The sequence below is a fragment of the Anopheles gambiae genome, chromosome 2, assembly GCF_943734735.2.
Source record: "Anopheles gambiae chromosome 2, idAnoGambNW_F1_1, whole genome shotgun sequence".
Classification (NCBI taxonomy): Eukaryota; Metazoa; Arthropoda; class Insecta; order Diptera; family Culicidae; genus Anopheles; species Anopheles gambiae.
Window position 1 is genome coordinate 45,098,604 of NC_064601.1, and position 19,691 is coordinate 45,118,294.

Genomic DNA, 19,691 nt, shown 5'->3' on the forward strand with positions numbered 1-19,691 from the left:
AGCTTCAGTGGAAAAGGTAGAAGGGGGAAAAAATGGCACGGCCCTCCCGCAATTAATCGGTTTAATACTGTGCACGTTCAACAATTTTCCAACGCGCGAATATGAGTGACTACGAGGATGCATGGAGACCCCCCCCCCCCCCCCCCTCATTCTCCAGTGCAGACCGTCGTCGGAAAGGCTTTCCCGAGCTTTTCAGACATTCAGTCCAAGCCACTGCAACAGCACCATATAATAATGGCGCCGCGATATAATGATCTCACCGGCCGATTGAAGACTCAAGTTTAGAAGGGGAACACACTGCGCCCCTGGGAAGTGACATGCACCGCGCGTGGTACACATATGTACCACCACCATCACCATCATCGTCATTGGTGGCTCGTGCAACAGCAAGGAAAATATAATTCCATTTTAAAATTATACTACCATCACACAGGGCACTGCTATCCTATGCTGCCCTCGGGAGTGATAACTACAGTTTACAGTTTACATCGATTTCTTTCCTCCCGGGATGATACACCCGGGACAGTCTAAATGGCGGTGGCATAGTAGCGAGCAGGGCGGAGAGACAGACGAAGCAATCAACCTGATTGACGGAAAATTGTACCCAGAGAAACTTGATCTTCATTCTCGAGTGCATATTTTCTTTTTGCCACAGAGGGAAAGCAGCATGGCTTCGAAGGGGTTGTGCTGCCTGCCTGCTCCGGTCGACCGCGTGCCAATTGATAGAAAGCGATTGTGACTATTTGTGTGTATGTATGTGTGCGTGGCGAAAAGCAAGTGCAGCTTTCGTTGGAACAACACAACAAAAAAAAAAACGCCAGCCACCGCTTTCCCACAACTTCAGAGCTGTGCCGGCGGCTGTTTGCTGTATACATGGGGTGTTGCTTTTCTATTATTGACCTATATTACTGACCGAACCATTGCTGACTGAACTCGCCCGTATATGCTGTAGAAACAGTCAACTTTTACATTGTCATAATGAATTCCTAATATCGAAGAAATTTCTAATGTTTTATAAAAAATCTAAATTTACCAAAAACTTATTTTACGAACAAGATCAGTTAAACCCAAGATGATGTCAGTTCATCAAAATTATAGAATATGGATTACAAATATACAATATTATTACAAGTTACAGTTCCGCATCAAGCGTTATGAATAAAAAAAAGTTCGCTACGTTTTGTTTTTTGCTTTGAAATGCCTATTAAACATATTTACATGATTTACCATTCAGTAAAATCAGGTGACTCACACACTTGCTGTATTTAATATTAACTGAGATAAAGTGAAAGTAAACATGCAAAAAATAATATAATAAAATGTACATTGCAAATAAAATCTAAGAAAACAAAAAAAAAAACAATAACATAAACACCTCCGGAAAGAGATGTCTCTTTGAACACTATGTACATACCTCCTACATTGGATCCGTTCTGGGCCGAGTAGACGTTCTGCTGTGCGGTCTGTGGCTGCGGCGGATACATTGGGGGCGCCTGCGGAGCCCGCGGTCCAGCTGCACCGGGCGGCACCAGTACCGGCGGGGCCGGACTGACGAGCCGCATCGGTGTTCCGGTGCGTGGTCCCATCACCAGCGAACCGCTCTGGTCGTAATATGCCGATATCACCTGCATACCATCCATCGCGTAGTATCGTCGTTGTTGTTCGTACGGTGCACATATCGTCATATCGTCATAGCCGGCCGTGTGCACGCACATTTCGATTTATACAGTCGCAGCGCGCAGGGTTTTTTGTTGATATTGTTTTGCGATTGTTTTCCACAACAACAAGGAAACACACCCCGTCGTCACCGGGTAGACGACATTTTGGGAGAAAGGGTTGTTTAATTTGTTTTTGGTTTTGTACACACACACAGAAACAAAACAAAAATACAGGTAATGTTACACACGAATCGTTGTCACAGTGTTTTTTTTTTTTTTGACGAGGTGATGCAGTAGAAGAAACAACGAAACAACGATGTAACAGCGCATTAAAGAGAAAACATTAAAGGAAAGAGAAAGAGAGAAAAAGAAAGGAAAAAATGTACAAATCGGTAATCAATGTATTATTAGCAATAGTATTTATAATAAACATACATCATACAGAAGTAACACTCTCCTTTCACGTACATACAATACAATCACTTCACGGCATAAAACTACCAACAAATGAATGAAAATCATTCGTTATATGTAGTAACAAAAAGATTTGTCGAACAATCAAATAATGTGAACAAGGGCAACTAAAATATATTTTCATTTTCATCTGCAGGCGGGATAATTGCTAGAAATCCAACAATTTGCTTTATGGCTAAAGGATTGATTTAAGGTTTAAAATTATTATTTTGTACATTAATTGACATGACGGAATTTGAAATTATTTTAAATCGGTTTAATGTCCATAAGTAACACTGTGTCATATGTACAATATTTACTAAAAGATAAAAGTGGTAGAAAAAATTCTACAGTTGTCATAAAGTTATCTTACGTTAAATCTCATAGTTCATAAAGTGACATACAATGTGAAAATTTTCATCGATTTCCTTTTTGCCTGACTTCACGTTGACTTCAGAGTAAAGCGTGACCACAAACAATCACAACACCGCAGGGAATCACAGTTAAACATCGAATTAAATCTACATTCCTTCTCCATTAGTGGTCATTTGTTCAACAAAACATGAATCCAGTTAAGGAATTCTATTTACGAACCATTTACGAAACAATTACAGCAACAGAAAGCCAATCGATATCTTCATAAATTGTGTAGCATTGCCTCGAGAAGACAATAGTGGTTACGATTTCCCCAGAAGTTATAATTATACCCTCACTCCCTTCCTTGATTTATCAAACTTTTGGTCTAAAAATGAGAAAATTTACTATTCATGGTGGCCTTACATTACAAGCTTGCTAGTATCAACGATAATCAACCCACATCACTTCGAACGTGTTGACGGGGACGACCTTTTTTCGTGCTCGAAAGAATAAGCACCAAACAGCCATTGGGCCCGTAACAAAACACACGCAGGAGGAAATTATCAATACCGGCCTATCACGACAGGTGAATCCTCCTCGTGCACGCTCTTAAAAAAAAGGCCCGGTGTGAGGGGTTCGATTCCCGGAGACCGATCTTGAGTAAGAAGGAGAAACACGAAGGCAGCCACGGTTCATTAAAGTGGACACGCGAGCTCGAGCTATTATGCTTCATGTATACAAATATATCACACATTTCGCTTGTAGAAGAGTGAGGGAATTAGAAATGTAAAGAAGCAGATAAAATATAGACTAATACGTTCTCGCTGGAGGAGCTTATCCGGGCTTCTTTCGCCCCGATAGTAATTGATTTAAAACCCGATGGTAGCTCCACTACCGCACAGTGCACACGATGTAACAACATTCCTTCTTCATCCTGATTTCCACGAAGAGCAATGGAAACATGGAACAGGCATAGGAAAAAAAAAAGAATTGAAATGTGGAAAGATTCTCCACGGCCAATACAGCGTAGAAGCACTTTCCTTCGCTATTAAAGCACGCCACCACCAGAAGAGATCACTGATTGCACGCGAATTGCTAGGGAAATTGCAATTACCAAGGGGCTAGGGATCCACCGTCGCGGGTGATAATGAACCAACTATTGTTTTGTCGTGGTATCTCTCTCCTTGGTTTATGCTGTACACGAAAGCGCACACTGTTCTGGCGTGGCACTTGCAGAGAAAACACGCTGAGTGGGCGTTGGATAAAATGTAAGCAAAAATTATAATGAACTTTTAAGCTTCCGGTCTCCATCTCCCACTTCTGCACTGCACACGGCCAGTGGAAAATTAAATTTATCACCGCCGGTGTGGAATAAAGAACCGTTGCGGAGAAGAATTAAAGCAGAGTTCAACCAAAATATGTCAACAATATCGATTCGTCTGGATTATATTAGAAAACTTTAAGATATCCCTGAGCGTAACAATTTACAACGAAGTTGGCAGGTAATTCGAATGAGCGCAGTGGGTTTGAGCCTGATTTCATAACGAAACTAGTCTAATTCGTTCGCAGAAACCAGTAATTTTGTTGTTCAATCATACACAGTTCATTCGTAGAGGCAGAGACACTCCTACCTGCCAGCTTTTGGGCTTGTCGCTACTAACATTCAGCGTACATCATCACCCTTCATCACTGAGACCCAGTAAACTAGCAGCGAAAGTGAGTTGAAATGAAAACAAGTTTTCCTTCGTGGTCGGTAATGGGTAAGCCCAACTAGAAGCGAATATAGGCGAACCAGTTACTTTCACCGGTTGGGTTTTATGGCACCTTATGCGCCATCTATATAATAGGGGGCCCCTTTTCCGAAGCTAATACTGTATACACGCGTGAAAACCAGCTCTCTTCGATCGATCGCATCGCTCCCGCTTTCCTAAGCATGCTTAATGTGATATGTTAATTGATGACGGTAATCCAGCATACCAGTCATTACATTCCCACCCACACACATACACACACACACCTCAAACGCACCAAATGGAGCAATCCTCGGACGAGAATGTGCGGGTGTTTCACTTCTGTTTGGCAGCTTGCTGCTGTTTAGCATAAGTGACGATCCATGACCCTCATCGACCCGCAGAGCGCACCCTGCTTACAAACGAACCCCTCCTCCTCCCCACGATCCCATTACGCTTTCACTTTTAATTTCGCCGACGTTGATGGATTTACCAATAGGAATTAAATTACAACAATGTCCCAGAAGGTGGAAAAACAGGACAAATCGCCACCATGGGTAGACCATTTTGTCATCGACCTTAGCTGGACTCTGTGCTGCTGCTGTGAGAAGGTGTGTGTGGTGGCATGCTCGTTAGCCCGACCGCCAATCGGGGTCGTCTAGCGCACGTTTCACGAAAAAACACGTCATCATGTGGTGTGTTCATTGACAGTGTGTGTGTGTGCAGATAAAGGTAAATGACCGATCGGTTTCTGCTATCACAAAAATGCCAGAATTCTTAGGAAACGTTTAGAAAAAACAGGACACGATTGGATTTTTCATTTCAATTTTCCCACAACCAGTATTTTGGATGCAATCCATTTCATCTCACCACGTGACCGCCGCATTAACGAACAGCATGTTGGCAAAGACGACCAGCATGTTAAGCACCACATCACATCGTCTGCGGCGCGTTTTTGTTGGTGGTCTAGCAGACGAAATTACGAGAATCTGTTTGCAGATGATTTTTCTCTACTTGAACATGCACTAAAGTAACATTGGCTAACTATGCTAAATTTACATAATCTTTAATCCGAAATTTAGAAACAAAATCGCGAAAAAAGCATCGTAGAAAACTAAGAGAGTTCAAATCGTGCACACAGCACAATGGTATTCAGCTTCTGACCGTGACCATCAGAAAGCTGACCAGGGTCATGATGAAATCCAAACACACACACACACATCCACAATGCTTGCCTGTCTGTGATGTCTTCCTTCTCCCTGTCCCTTTTTCTTCCTCTCATATGTATTTCTCGATGAACTCCTCACATTCGCAACCTGGCGATTACAACATGGGCTGTGGGTACGTGACCGTGATGACGCGACCACCACTCGGCGGGAAAGTGGCTCTGACTTCATACCTGTGTACATATTTATTTGGCCCAAGAAGTTGCTTTCTTTCACATACCAGCTGGGTATGACGCCATTAACATTGGATATAGAGATTACCACCGACAACAAGTTTTTTGCAGTGATTTCTACCTATGTAGCAAACAAGACTGGTTCTTCGGTTGGGGTCAAGATCCGAAGCTCCTGTCGAAAAGTATTAATCCATGATTTAACTTCATCTCTAGTCTGACCTATAAGTAGAGCAAGTCTTGGAAGAAGTAATTCCATTTTTTGGGGAAAATTAATTCATCTCTATTAGTAGACAGTTTTCCCGGCCTCCACCACCTACGGGACCGTAATAATCGGGAAAGCTCCGTGGTGAACGACCGTGACGATGACGATCGGAAAAGAGTATGTGGTACGTGTACTTATTTTCCACTTCACTCTTAACTCACTACCCTTGAATCACGCGCACCAGAGCAGGGTAATTTTTCGTTTGCAGACAGTTGCAACTGTTTAAAATAGGAGGGAAAAAGGGAAACAGAGAGAAAGAGAGAAAAAGAGAGAGTATAATGTGAAGGAAATGACGGCGTGTTACTTTATTAATGCTCGCGTGCAGACACATTTGCGTCTGGAACGTGTTTCCACACACAGTCTTCCACTGCCCGGAGGGAGGGCTTCAAACAGTGCGCCAGGCACCGGCGTTGTTTGTTGTGCAGCTACAGAAACTCCCAATTGCGTTGTGGTGGTATTGTGTTAATGAATCATTAATACCAATTAGCTACAGGCACTAGGAAAGGATATGGGGGATACCCATTTCGCTCGCTTTAGAGCACGGTTGGCTGGACGAATAGATTGACTTTCGGGTTGGGTAGAGATTTCCCCCTTTTACAACTTCACTTCCCTTCCTTTGTTTCCCTACTTTACAGCAGCAGCAAAAGCAGCAGAAACAAACACAGTTTGCCGAGCAGCCAGGTGCAGCAGCAGGCAGCATAATCACGTTAGGGTTGGCGTAAACTATTCATTAATAAATACGCCGGCCAACTTCTTCGCAGCGTACCCGATTGCGCGACGAAAGCCCACACCCTCCTTAACGGAGGAGAGGTTGGTTTGCGGTTGTGTTGTGAAAAGCAGCCAAGCATCCGTACTTGAATGGGTGGGTGGGTGAAGAATTTACCATCGGGAAAGGAAGTAACCAAGCAAAAGCTTTCCAACCGACACACACGCTATGCATCAACGAAACGCGTTGAGCCCTCTTTCCCGGACAAAGGTGGTGGTAATGGTGGTAGTGTCAGTTGAGAAATTTTACTCCGGAAGGGAACCAGCGGCTGATGAAGGTATTCAGTACTAAATTAAACAAACATCGTTGCCGGTATTTGATAGGTGGAAAACGTCGGAAACGCACTGAACCTGATAGCGTATCATTTTCTCCATCTTAAGTAGAACTTTTTATTAAATAAACTTTATATTATTTAAAGAACAAGTTATATTTTAGCAATTTAAAATTGTGTCCAGTGGGGAAGCACGATACTCATTTTCAGCTCTAAAACAAAAATCCTCAATTGTAGAATAAATTAACAACAACGATTTCCTAGAATATCTAATGATGATAGTTCATTCATCTCTACACGCTGCCAACAGCAGGTAACGGAAGTTGGAGATGAATAAAACCAAATGAACGGTTTTCTAGGTTTCAGCCTCTTCGCTGCATGTGCCGATGACAGCAAACAGAGAAGAGCTTGCCCAAAACCACATCAAAAACCACCGCTTTGGCCACCGATTTTGGGCCGTACGGTGGACGAACTTAATCCAATTACTAAGTTCTAATTATTTACCCATTCGGCTGGTTGGTGGAAACAACAACGCGGTGCAAACCGTCAAATATTTTGCACGAAAAAAGAGAGAGAAAGAAAAAAGAAACAGTAAAGAAGGATAGTAAAGAAGAAACAGTATAACGATGTTGTGCACGCGCTTTCGCAAACCAAAACCGAACTTTGTCGGAAAATTCTTTCACCCTGGAATGCGTTCTTTAGAGCTTGTGGCAGAGCGTGCAGCACACAGTAACCGGACAAAAGTTCAGCGTTCCCATTTCGCTTTATTAACTATCCGGTCCCACTCCATCGAGGTCTTCGTTCACTCGGCTGTGTGTTGGTGGCGGTTTGGTGTTTTGTGTCGTGGAAAAGGAACATTTTCCGTAGTGAGAGATCGAGATCATTAATCTCTATGGTGTTTCACGTTTAGGTCTTTGGAGTGAACGTTAGCGGGAGATGCTGTTGGAAGTTGAACGTGAGTGAAGAACATGTAATGATTTTTCATCTCTCGTCACAGCATTTTAAAACAATCATTCTTTGTAATAGAAGGTCACTGCGAACGTTGTACACGATTAAAGCTTTCGTTAGTTTCATGCGCAAACTTCACTTTGCTGGATTGGATGGAAGGTTCAACTTCTCCCTTTACGGTGGTGTGTGTGTGTGTGTGTATGTGTGGGGGGGGGGGGGGTAATGTTTTTAAATATATATGCATGTTTAATAATATAAAGCTTGATGGAGATAAATTGAAGGTTTAATTTACGTACACACACTATACTCCTTCAATAAATACGGGCTTTAAACGTTAAGCTATTAGTAAACAACGTTACACACAAGGCGAAAGGGTGCGCGCAGAGAGCGAGACAAATATTTCCGCAAAACTTAAGGATCAGCATGAGAAGAGGGTATTTTCACAATCAAACTTAATTTAACCTAATTGGCGTTGTTTTCCCCACCGGAAGGGGGCCTATCCCTGCGTTAGCATTCGACAGCTCCGCACCAAAGCTTACCTGATAGGGCTGATTTTCGGCTCCCTGCTGCGATGGGGTGAGCGGTCGGCGAGGCTGCGACTGCTGCTGGGGAATGGCCAGATTGGCCGGATACACACCCCACGGGGCGGGCGCATAGTACTGCGGTACGCCGGCCGCAATGAGCGCTCCCATGTACTGGTTCGGATCCTGGCCCGGGTTGATGACGTACGGTTGCGCCTGCTGTGCGGCGTACGCTGCATTGTGCTGCAGGAACTGCTGCTGCTGGGCGGCCGACAGCGAGAGGGCCGACTGGGGCAGTGGCTGACCGTTCGGCGCACCTGGGACGGCCGAGTTGGCTGCGGTAAGGCCCGGATTCGAGCGGAAAAGTTGCTGCATTGAGGAAGAGAAAGAAAAGAAACAGTGGTAAATAAATAAATATTTGATGATAACCTCCATAAAACTATGCTCAAACTTTTTACAACCAGCCCTCACTCCCAAGACGGAAGAAGCAAAGCACAGGATTGTGATAGAACAAACGGTTAATTTATCATCCTTTTCTGAGCGCTCTGCCATTATGGATTCTCATAGTAGGATGACCAGACGGCTTTGTTGCCAGCATTTGAAACTGCTTGTTTAATCCCTTTCTGTAACTTTTGTTTTCCGGACTTGGTTCAACAATTGTCAGAAAAAATGAAAGATTTTTCGCACACTATCCTAACCCAACCGAACTATGGTTGTTTTCTGCTCTTTTTTTAGCATTTTCGCACTTAACCCGTTCGGAGTAGATATGCACTATACAATATCATTCTCAAGTTTTCAGACCTTCCTTCGAAAAAAAAAAACAAATACAAAACCATCCCAAAAGCAGGCTCCATAAACGAACGAACAAACACTATCGTAAAGTGAACACGCCAAGCGAAACGCAAAAAAGAAATTTGAGTTTCCATTAGCAATATTTGTCAGAAACGAAAAAGGGGAACGACAATATTAGTTGTGGAAGATAACGGAATGGAAAATCTACTGAATCCCCTCCCACCGGAAGCAAGTTCCATAAGTCCAACCACACACCAACACATTCCCACCATAGCCATGGAAAAAGCGACCGTTTAGTAGTTCCGATAGAATTACGGACACTGTGCAACAGAAAACGGTGGCACAAAAACAAAACCCGCATTCTGACCTCATCAAGGCAGCGGGCTTTCCATTTGTTTGAGTGGGTTGGAAAAATTTATGAACATCACCAGGCGCTACACCCACCAGGCGCCGCTTTTTCTGCAAATAACAGCTCGCCACAACCAACACACACACACAATGATCTGTTTGTTAAGAAGAAAAAACCCTGCTTTGTGGCAGTGCCCAGTATTATGCATTGGATTTGTGTATGTGTTTATGTATATGTGTGTTTTGTTATCTACTGCTGACCTCCGCCTTAATACCGGCTTGGACGCTAATTTCCACCACAAAATTACGCTTTTTGCCCCAAACACACAATGATATGCCAGAAGCGCTGAACGTATGGGGTAGGCAGGGAAGCGCACATCTTGTAATGAACATTTAACAGCGAACCACGAAAAAGCTTACTGCCAAAATGAGAAAATGGAAAACAAATTGTGAGCGAAAGTCCTGCGAATTGTGCCCCACTGTAGAGAGGTTGACGGATTCGGTACCGGTCGAAAACAATGGCCCAATGCCTGTCGTCTCCCAATAGAGCATTGTGTTATTCTGTCCCGTAGTAGTTTGTTTGCCAGCTGTCAACTTATGAAGCAGTCGCTTCCAGCTATTGGTCTTGTGTGTAAAGGACACTGTGACCGGATGAATCTTTTGCCACTGATGAAAAACTGCCAGTCAGCGTTGGGAAAGAACTTACCAAATAAACAATACTGTTGAAGCCTCCATTCTATGCATTCCTATACTATCTATAGCTGTACTCGAGATGGGATGGTTTTGTTTTTGATCCCTTTAGAAAGTGAGTTTATTGAAGAAACACGGGATGCTATGATGCAGAGGTGAAATAATGCGAATTTGTGTTCCGTCTTTGGAACCGCTCCATCATCCTTCAGCGACAGAGGTTGCCACAGTAAACAGACCTAGGATATTCGCAAATCGACATACACCGCCAGCAAATTACACCGAAGCTCGATCCTCCACCACGGGCAAGGGAAATAAGCTTCACATAATTTTGCTCTCCCAAGCCGACCAGCCCCAAGCCCAGGTGGACAGGTCAAACAAATTAAACCACGGCAACCGTGGCAGATCGGAAAGGGTTTTGCAATTAAGCGCTAATGCACACAGCTTCATCTATTGATGCTCATCATAGTATCGTGCGCACGAGTTTCGTAAACGAGGATGTAAAAGATAATTTCCGGGGATGATCGATTTTGATTACGGATTTTCGTGCACTTTCACCCGCCGGTCAGGTGCATCCGAGTTCGCGGGAGTGTACCCGTTGCGGTGGATAAATTAATTAACCCAACCGGTACTCGTTTGCGTACTGCGCGTGTTTATGCAATTACAATCGTCTACAGTTTTAAACTGACCCTTTTCATTCCATGCTTACTACCAGGCACACGCTCACCCACTGTCAGGTCCAGTCTATAAAACCCAAAACCAACATCAATGTGTGTGTGTGTGAGTATGTGTATGCGAGTGTCTACAGTGTGAAATGATCCATGACCAACAAGTGATTTAGTAATGGACAGTTGGCGCGCGGCAGTTTTCCCGCAGAAATGTAATCACTGTGGTGGAAATACACACACCTTTCCTGCCGCTTTTGGAGGATATGCGAACATTACCAAATAGTGCCCCGCATTTCGTCCCCAGCAGTGTAGCTGTGTGTTGAGTAGCAAGCAGCATAAAGAAATTGAGATGCACAGCAAGTTCTCCTGTTTCAACTGGAGGGGGAAAACCTGAGAGCGAAAAGGTAAAGGTGGACAGATGAGATTCGAATGTACACACCACCCACAAGTGCACATAATTATACAGGAACGCGCTATTTGCTACTCCGCTTTTCCTCCCAGGTGCCACTTCTGCTGTGCCGGACACCGTGGTTTCACAGGCGCGCGTTTCTGTCTGCTGGCACAAATGTGGAACTGCGAGCGGCAATGTTTGTCGGTCGTATTTGTTATGGAAACGATCAATTAATTTCACTTAATTATGGCTTTATGAGCGAGCTGAGGCCACTTTTTGTGTGATTCTTGTTGTTGTTGTTGTTGTGCGATAAAGCACTCGAACACAGCGAACTCATCAACATTGTTTACTTGTTTTCGCTCGCCCCAAATACACGCGCGGTCGCGCATTTCGGTAGAAAGAATTGGGGAGATATGAAACATTAATTTGGTCAATGTACATGGCATAAACAATATACATAATTAGTACACAGATTTTTTTTCGTATGTGCTTAGAAGCGAAGAGTGATAAATTTGAATGAATTAATTAAATAAACCATCCGATAGCAAACTTCACTGATGCGTGTTGTTTTTCTTGTTTGATTGCACTAAATGACATTAAATAAATATTGACTAAATTGACACTGACAGTATAGTACAAAGGACTTTGCCAACATAAATATAAAAAATACATACCAAACGCAAGCTTTAATTCCATCAACTTTACCCATCGTCAGAAAGCGTCATGAAGTTCCCGAGAAGCAATCTCTGGATTCAAAGGAGACGACTAAAATGTTGCGCTCATGGTTGCGATAAGATTGTGCACACGCAAACCTTCCAAGTAAAATTGACACACGCCCATAGTAGCAGCCTGTTAGTGTGCAAGAGAAAATGGATTTTTCCGGTAGAGGTGCTGAGAGGAACAGAAGAAGCCTCGATACGGTCCTGTGGTGTGGAATGTGGCTGGTGTTTACTTCCAGCTCCATGCACTTCCGGATCAGATTTGCCATTGCAATCAAATATCAAATAAGAGCTAACGAGCCAAGAAGGCACAGAGAGTGGGCACAATGGAGGGTGGTGGCACAGCATAACGCTGAGTTTCCAGGATGCCAAAAGGACAGACATACACTCTCACATACACATAAACACATCGATCGAAGTGTAGCTGCAGTTGGCTGGAAATCGAATCAATGTTTGGGTAGCCTGCCCCCTTTTCCTGCGGTTGCTGCTGTGTTTAGCACCAACAATCAAATCAACGGCACACGCTTTACGTCTTTCACGGAAGACTACTAGTAGTAGTAGCAGTAGCTTACTTTGTGGGCTGATTTTGCCCTTGTGGTTAAGCACACACACACACACACCAGCATCCACCACAGGAGTATTCCCAGATTTGGTGACAATATGCTTTTCTGCACTCCCTTTTTGTGTGTGCTATGGGGCAAGACGCATTCGGGCAATTTCTTTCCCTTCAGACAGTTCTTTTCAGTTCCAGCGAGATTGTAACGAGACGAATGATTTTATACGGGTGTGTCAGCATTATCACTCCATCGCCAGGAATGATTTCAATCAAATAATAAAGACTCCAAAAAGGTATGGACATCCTTGTTTTAATGTTCAAAATTCGTACTGGTGACGAATGATTCACTTTCTCTGATAAATGTCTTCATAACGCAGTAGCAATTCTCTTTTTTCACCCTGTCATATCGATTACTGTACACATTCAGACGAACCTTCTGAAGCGTTGAGTACAGTTAACACTTTAAGCGCCGCGTCATATGAAATCGCACGACGGCTTTGTTCACCGCTCAGCTCTGTATCTGACGCTCACCAATTCTCTTGATAACGAATGAGGTAGGAAAGAGAGAACGAGAACGACATGTGCTACGCCGCTTATCGAAATGAAACAAAAGAGTGATAATAGTCGCACGAACAATTGTCGCTCTCATCGCTCTCTTGTCATGCGCTACGTGCTCACTCCCAAACTGTGACGTCAGGCCGGCGATCAAAGTGTTAAACGAATGCCTAAGTGAAAGGACTCCAGGTGTAGATGATGATGTCATTGGTGGTTAATGGTTCACTTGATGCAAAAAGACAAAACGCTGCACAATTCTCCACTGTTTCGCTATAGTAATGCAGATTATTTTGTGCACTCCCTCTTTAACGTTCTGATTCTGCATAAGGAAATCATTAAATAATGTATAATTATCAGCGTTTTTTGCTCAGTAAGTAGTTGGTCATCTCTTTGATTCATGGATTGATTTCTTGAGATAACTCAATACCCGTAAACGATTCACTTGGCTCGTTTCGCACCTTTCACTGAAAACCGATGCTGCTGAGGTACTGCAATCTGATACATTCCAGATAATGAAGACGGTTTCGGAATCCTTTCTGACATCACTCGGAATGGAAACCTGAGGAATTCGTTTTAATCATCATGTACCTTATTCGGGTACCATGATACAATGTATTTCCCTTTATATTAAAATCATTGTCCGATTCTACGAATAACATACTTGCCCGAAAATATGTCTACATAAATACAATACATATACTTTCAGTTTTACAATACAATCGTCGAACAATGCAGTTAATGCAGTTCGATGCAATTAATTAATCTAACGTTGATGCAAAAATATAGCATTGGTTTAAGGTGCATCAGCATCAAGGGGAAAAATCATAAGTTCTCAAATGGGCACCAGATTAGTCGAGCTACTCAGGTTTGCAATTATGGTACTGTGGAACAAACCATAACTCGCCGTTAATCTGCAGTTTTATGTTCATTATTCGAAGTGGGCAGTTAACTGAAACTCAGATCCATGTGTAGGTTTGCTACGTCGTTAATAAAGCGTTCATTAAACCGTTCTTCCCACAACAAACACATTATCGACGCACATTCCCTAAAGATCCTACACATCCGTACGTTTAATGTGCGGTTTTCGGTAAGGCTTATGTGTTCTATGCCTAAGCGATTGCACGTCGTTTAACAGCTCAGTCAGGATGTGGTGTGGTCGATAGAGATAACATTTTAAAATGGAAGTCAAGCACGCTAGAATACTACTACCATTCAACCAGAGGAAATGAAGGCCTACATGGAGTCTATACTGCTACTATCCAGATAAGAGTCACATCTAGTATATGTGAGCAGCTTGAAATAGGATAATGGCAAGTATTCCACACATATTTTAGGAGGCTTTGTAAAAGCCGGAAGTATTGTAAAAAGTGTACCGCTTGTAATAACTATTCATTCAAGAAAGGATGTAGGTTTAATAAAAATTCATCAGGTCCTGGTTAAAACTCATCAAACAAGAAAATTATTATTTAGTTTGAATTATTTTAAAAAGTTTCAAAGACCCCCAGTCTGTGAAAAAACTGAACTGGTGAAACATTAGAAACTGAAAAACTGCATGCTCTCTAAATAACGCAGCCTAATGCAAAGCTACTATTCGCATTGTTTAAGAATTAAGTAATAGACAAGGCAGTAAAAAGTCTAAAACAGATTGGGTATGAAAAAAAAAACCTTAAATCAATACTTGATCTTGATATGCATGGGTTTTACATAAGCCTGCCAGGAAATGTCTGGTAATCGGTCTGACTAGAGGGATGTAAGTAAATTTGCGTGAAAAAGATTCCATCAGACGGAGGAGATATTGACAGGACGGTGGAGTTTAAGAGTTTGATGGTCAGGGATCAGGAAAGCTGCTGTTCGAACGTCATAATACATTCAGGCTTGCTCTACATCCGCCAGACCAGCTCTGGTGATGACGGTACGTCTGGCAAGGAAAGGTACCAAAAACAGACCTCTTTTTGCGAATCTCTTTCACCGTTCCTTCGAGACGTTATCCAACAAACGAAAAGAACATTCTCTGTATTCTTACACAAAAAGAAAATCCAGTTCCGGGTATGCTATGAATAGTAGAATATGCGGCTACGACGATGATATAAATCCTTTCGCAATAAGTTCGGTACACGCGTAACCCAAGAAGCATGTCCTAATGTCATTTCCTCTGTTGTATCCCCATTATATACGAGGCTTGGAAAATCGCTCGTTCTATTCTTCTACATTCAAATAGCTGTTTCTTAGCCGGTCAATATGCAGAATACACTTACACTTGATGGGAGGAGCGGGTCGGATGATGGAATTTTTCACCATCATTTTGTTGATTTCGATAAGGATTCCTGAATAGATGGATCACATTGATGATGAAGTATATCATTGAATAGCGTAATAAAAAAAGAGTCATAATCGTTTAACGTTCGCATCTGGGAGCTGTCACTTCCAGACCAACAGAAAGAGAGGAGAAGTGGTCGATACAAACACAGAGGAATTCGTTTTTCGCAAGCATGTCAGTACCCTCTAACGTATTACCTAGGAAATAATACTGAAAGGAACGCATGCATACAGGGTTTACCAAGTCACTTTGCGATGTGAGCTGCACAATTCATCTCACTTGAGACGTATTTCTATTCTGACGTGCTACTTCATTTGGCCCGAAATAATTTTCTATTCCGCCGCATTCATTTTCATCCATTATATGAAGTCTTTTCATAGGGGATGTTAGCTGGAGCCGTCCGCAATGTTTACATTTTTTTCAAAAATAAATTTTTGGGCTTTTAGTGCTGATTTGTGATACAAGTATGTTGTTTAACAAAGAATTGAAGTTTATCTTTGCTCCGCTGTAGCATTCTAGCCGAAACATGGGTTATTCATTGAGTTATTAGCAGATTTGACTGAGCAGGTTCAACTGCTAATATCTCAACGAATAATCCATTTTTCGGCTAGAATGCTACAGCGGAGCAAAGATAAACTTCTATTCTTTGTTAAACAACATACTTGTATCACAAATCAGCACCAAAAAGCCCAAAAATTTATTTTTGAAAAAAATGTAAACATTGCGGACGGCTCCAGCTAACATCCCCTATGAAAAGACTTCATATAATGGATGAAAATGAATGCGGCGGAATAGAAAATTATTTCGGGCCAAATGAAGTAGCACGTCAGAATAGAAATACGTCTCAAGTGAGATGAATTGTGCAGCTCACATCGCAAAGTGACTTGGTAAACCCTGTATCAATGCGAACCCTCTCAGTCAAACGTTTGCGGAAATGATAACACGATAACAAGGTAGCATAAAACAGCTGCTCGGTAGGATACGAAACCATCTCTTTCTATCATTTTTTACATGAGAGAGATAGAGAGAGATAGAGAGAGATATAGAGAGATATAGAGAGAGATATAGAGAGAAATAGAGAGAGAGAGATAGAGAGAGAGAGATAGAGAGAGAAATAGAGAGAGATAGAGAGAAAGAATGACAGACAGAGAGACAGAGAGAGAGAGAGCAAGCAAGAAATGTCCTGTGTACTACGCATTTCGGCAGAAGCCGCTTACCATACCATAGCGAGGATTTCTGCCTTTTGTGCAATGTTAGCAAGGCTGAATATGCCGCGAGCTGCCCTCTTTATTGATCATCCTCTTTTGGCTGTGATGGAAAGGCCATGCCGTTGACAGTTATCGAGAGACGATGACTAAGCGGTCTGCCGTAATCCGATTGCCGATAATCGCCGTTGACAGACCGCTGACATATGAGGGAGGATGGATGATCGAAATGAAGTAACAAGGAATGAGTTTTTCGCAACGGGACATTTCTTTTAACGCTTTCCGCTCACCACTCTCACCACCCACAGAATATCGAGACCGGCTGCTGGAGAAAGATGTGAATTTGTGCGTTCCACAAGGAATGTGGACAAGATTTATATTTACCATCGGTCCATTTTAAACCACAACACAGCACAGCGTTTGGGGCCGGTTTACATTATCGCATCAATCAATCATTCGGTAACGCATAATAACGAAACTAATCAATTGATAGTCTTTACGAGATCGCTTAGCGTGGATTTGCGTGGAAATACTGTTAATTCTTTCATTCTTTTCAATTTTTTTAGCTTCTCGTAACTATCTTCTTGTTTTAAAATTAGTAATTGTATTTCAAATACAATCGTGACTATAACAACCATTACATTCTTCTTCTCATAAAGGTTTGCTGCTGCTATTTCCATTATCGTTCCTCACAAATCATCCCGTTTGAAGAAATAATGCACAAATAATAGATATACAGACAAAGTCATTATTGATTATTACTGATATCGTACGACATTTTCGATGTTACTTGCTTCAGTGTACAGCGTGTGAATTGTGGGCACATATTCCGGAATGTCGCAAATAGAAATTAAGGAAAATTAAAATAAAAAGGACTCACAGGCCTGGAACCGATTTACTGTGAAATGTAAATGCACACACAATCTGCATTACATGGAAACAAAATAATGTTCAAACTGAAGAAAAAAAAACTTGCATAATTTGCCGTTATGTGTACATGTGTGTCTGTGTGTGTATTTACGGCCATTTTTCTGATGCTGGGGAAAAGAAACGGTATGTAATTGCAGCTCTCAATGAGCATCGATTGTATATCGATCTTAAACCAGACCATACCAATCAGTTGCACAACTAGCGAGGAAGGAAACGGAACGTTTGGCGAAAGAAGTGCAACAAAATTGATGTAAAGGTATCTCCACCGACATAACCACCATCCCCTCCCTCTCCTCGCGATGGTTATTTCGTATTATTCGCGGAAGGTTTGGTCGCGTGGACACGGGGCGCATCAGAGACACTCAGAGAATGAGAATAATAAAGGTAACAAAAAGTACACAGGAAGAAAATCAGTAAAACGAAGCGAACGAACGTTAGAGAAGTGCAATGACAGTGAGGGTCAATCGTGTAGTTTAAGCGGAGGACATGCTTTTCGGTGCCGAAAGTGGAATGACAAACTTAAGATAAAGCAAATGCAAAATGTGCAACAACAACAAAAAAAAAAAGAAAAATTGGCGAATCCGAAAAAGAAACCACACAAAAAAGCAACAACCCCGGAGAAGTGTTTGATGATGCATTCCCCAGTTGCAGGGCGATACGTCGACCGGGAGAAAATATGCACCAACCAACCTCAAATTGACTTCATGCTTCACGGGCCCATTTTCCAACGCAGATAGAGTAAGAAAGAGGGAAGAGGGAGGAGGGAGGTGAGAGGGATGAAACACGCTTGTTCGTTCCGCCGCTGGAACGCCAAATAAGCTATAACGGTTGTTGTTTTGAGGAAATCTCTTTTCAACCTTTCTCCGAAGAAACTCTCCACAAGTTCGTGCTTCACACGCACACAACCGAACCACACCTGTGCGGAGGAGAAGCAGCAGAAAGAAGAGAAGAAAAAAATTGGAGCCTGCCTTCATTTCGGTTAGAGAGAAGAAGGTTAAATGTTGCGACGATCGACGCGTTGCGGGAAGCTTTTTAATGTGCGTTTCGTATTTTGTAACACATTCGTCGTCGGTTGCATCTTTCGTGTCATACATCTAACAGAGCAGATTGGGTAAGAGAGAGATAGAGCGAGGTCGATGACCGGAGCGTGTGTACGACAACGCTCTACATGCAGCAGAATTGCAGTTGCACGTAAAAACAAAAAAAATAAGGAGGGAAAAGCTCTTCCAGGTGTGTTTGAAGCAAACGGCGCGACAGCACACAGATATAGAAGGCGAACGAGTTTTTTTTTTCTTAAGAAGAAAGAGAGGGTATATGGCAACCACAACGACCGGTCGGGGGTAAATGAAACATAAAAATCGTGAGAACCATATAACGGGATCGTCTCCTGAGGTGCATTCATTGAGAGTAAATTATGCATTCTGGCTTCCTGAGTTTTTTTTTTTTTTTTTTTTGTTTGGTACGTTTTTCATACCCCTAGCGTTAGATAATATTATTTTTACTTACATTTTATAAACAAAATACAAGGCACTGACTGACGAAATGATAACAGTGTCGTACGTTTGCTGGAAAAGCATCACACATTCACATTATTTGCAAAATAACTATGTCGGCATCTTTAAACCAACTGAACACAACAGTCAAGCTTACAACAAAGAAAACAAATTGATACATGAAACCCGATACGGTAATGCACTATTTACCATGATGCCTACCAACAAGAAAACGGACGTTTTCCGATAGTTGATAAATAATTCAAAGATCACTCAACAGCGGTTCTTGAATTTAAAGTGCAGATACGGCTGAGACCAGTGCCACAATGTTGCTGCTTTCGATCTGAAAAATTGCTTACTTTAAAAAGGATACCAAACCAATCAGTGGTATAATATCAATAAAAAACTTTATCCGGAAGCTTTATTTAGTTGTAAGCTAAGCAAGTTTTCTTAAGAATGAAAATAAATCTAAAAGTAAATTATTTGATTCCACGTTGCATTCTGCTCGGTGTGCATGTAGATAAAATATTTGTAATATCTATTCTAATGGACGGACACATTTGGAAAACATAGAAAACCCCCAAAATCAAAAGGCAATACACGAAGTGAACCTTGGCAGAGCTTGCACAAAAAAGCAATCGAAGTTCAGGATCAAGCGACTAAGA

General features: G+C 42.2%; 2 protein-coding genes across 11 annotated transcripts in view; one reads left to right on the top strand and one right to left on the bottom strand.

The window, feature by feature from the left end:
* The window catches only part of LOC5667525 (uncharacterized), a 386,862-nt gene that overhangs the window by 62,917 nt on the left and 304,254 nt on the right, over positions 1-19,691 (top strand). The window lies entirely within an intron of this gene.
* Positions 1-19,691, bottom strand: part of LOC1278739 (maternal protein pumilio) — a 158,259-nt gene that overhangs the window by 12,848 nt on the left and 125,720 nt on the right. For all 8 annotated transcript variants that reach the window (XM_061649819.1, XM_061649822.1, XM_003436610.2 and 5 more), the window contains 2 exons: positions 8,384-8,734; positions 1,415-1,625 (listed from right to left, as the gene is read on the bottom strand). In XM_061649819.1, the coding sequence (XP_061505803.1) occupies positions 1,415-1,625; positions 8,384-8,734 (562 nt within the window). The remainder of the gene's footprint in view (positions 1-1,414; positions 1,626-8,383; positions 8,735-19,691) is intronic.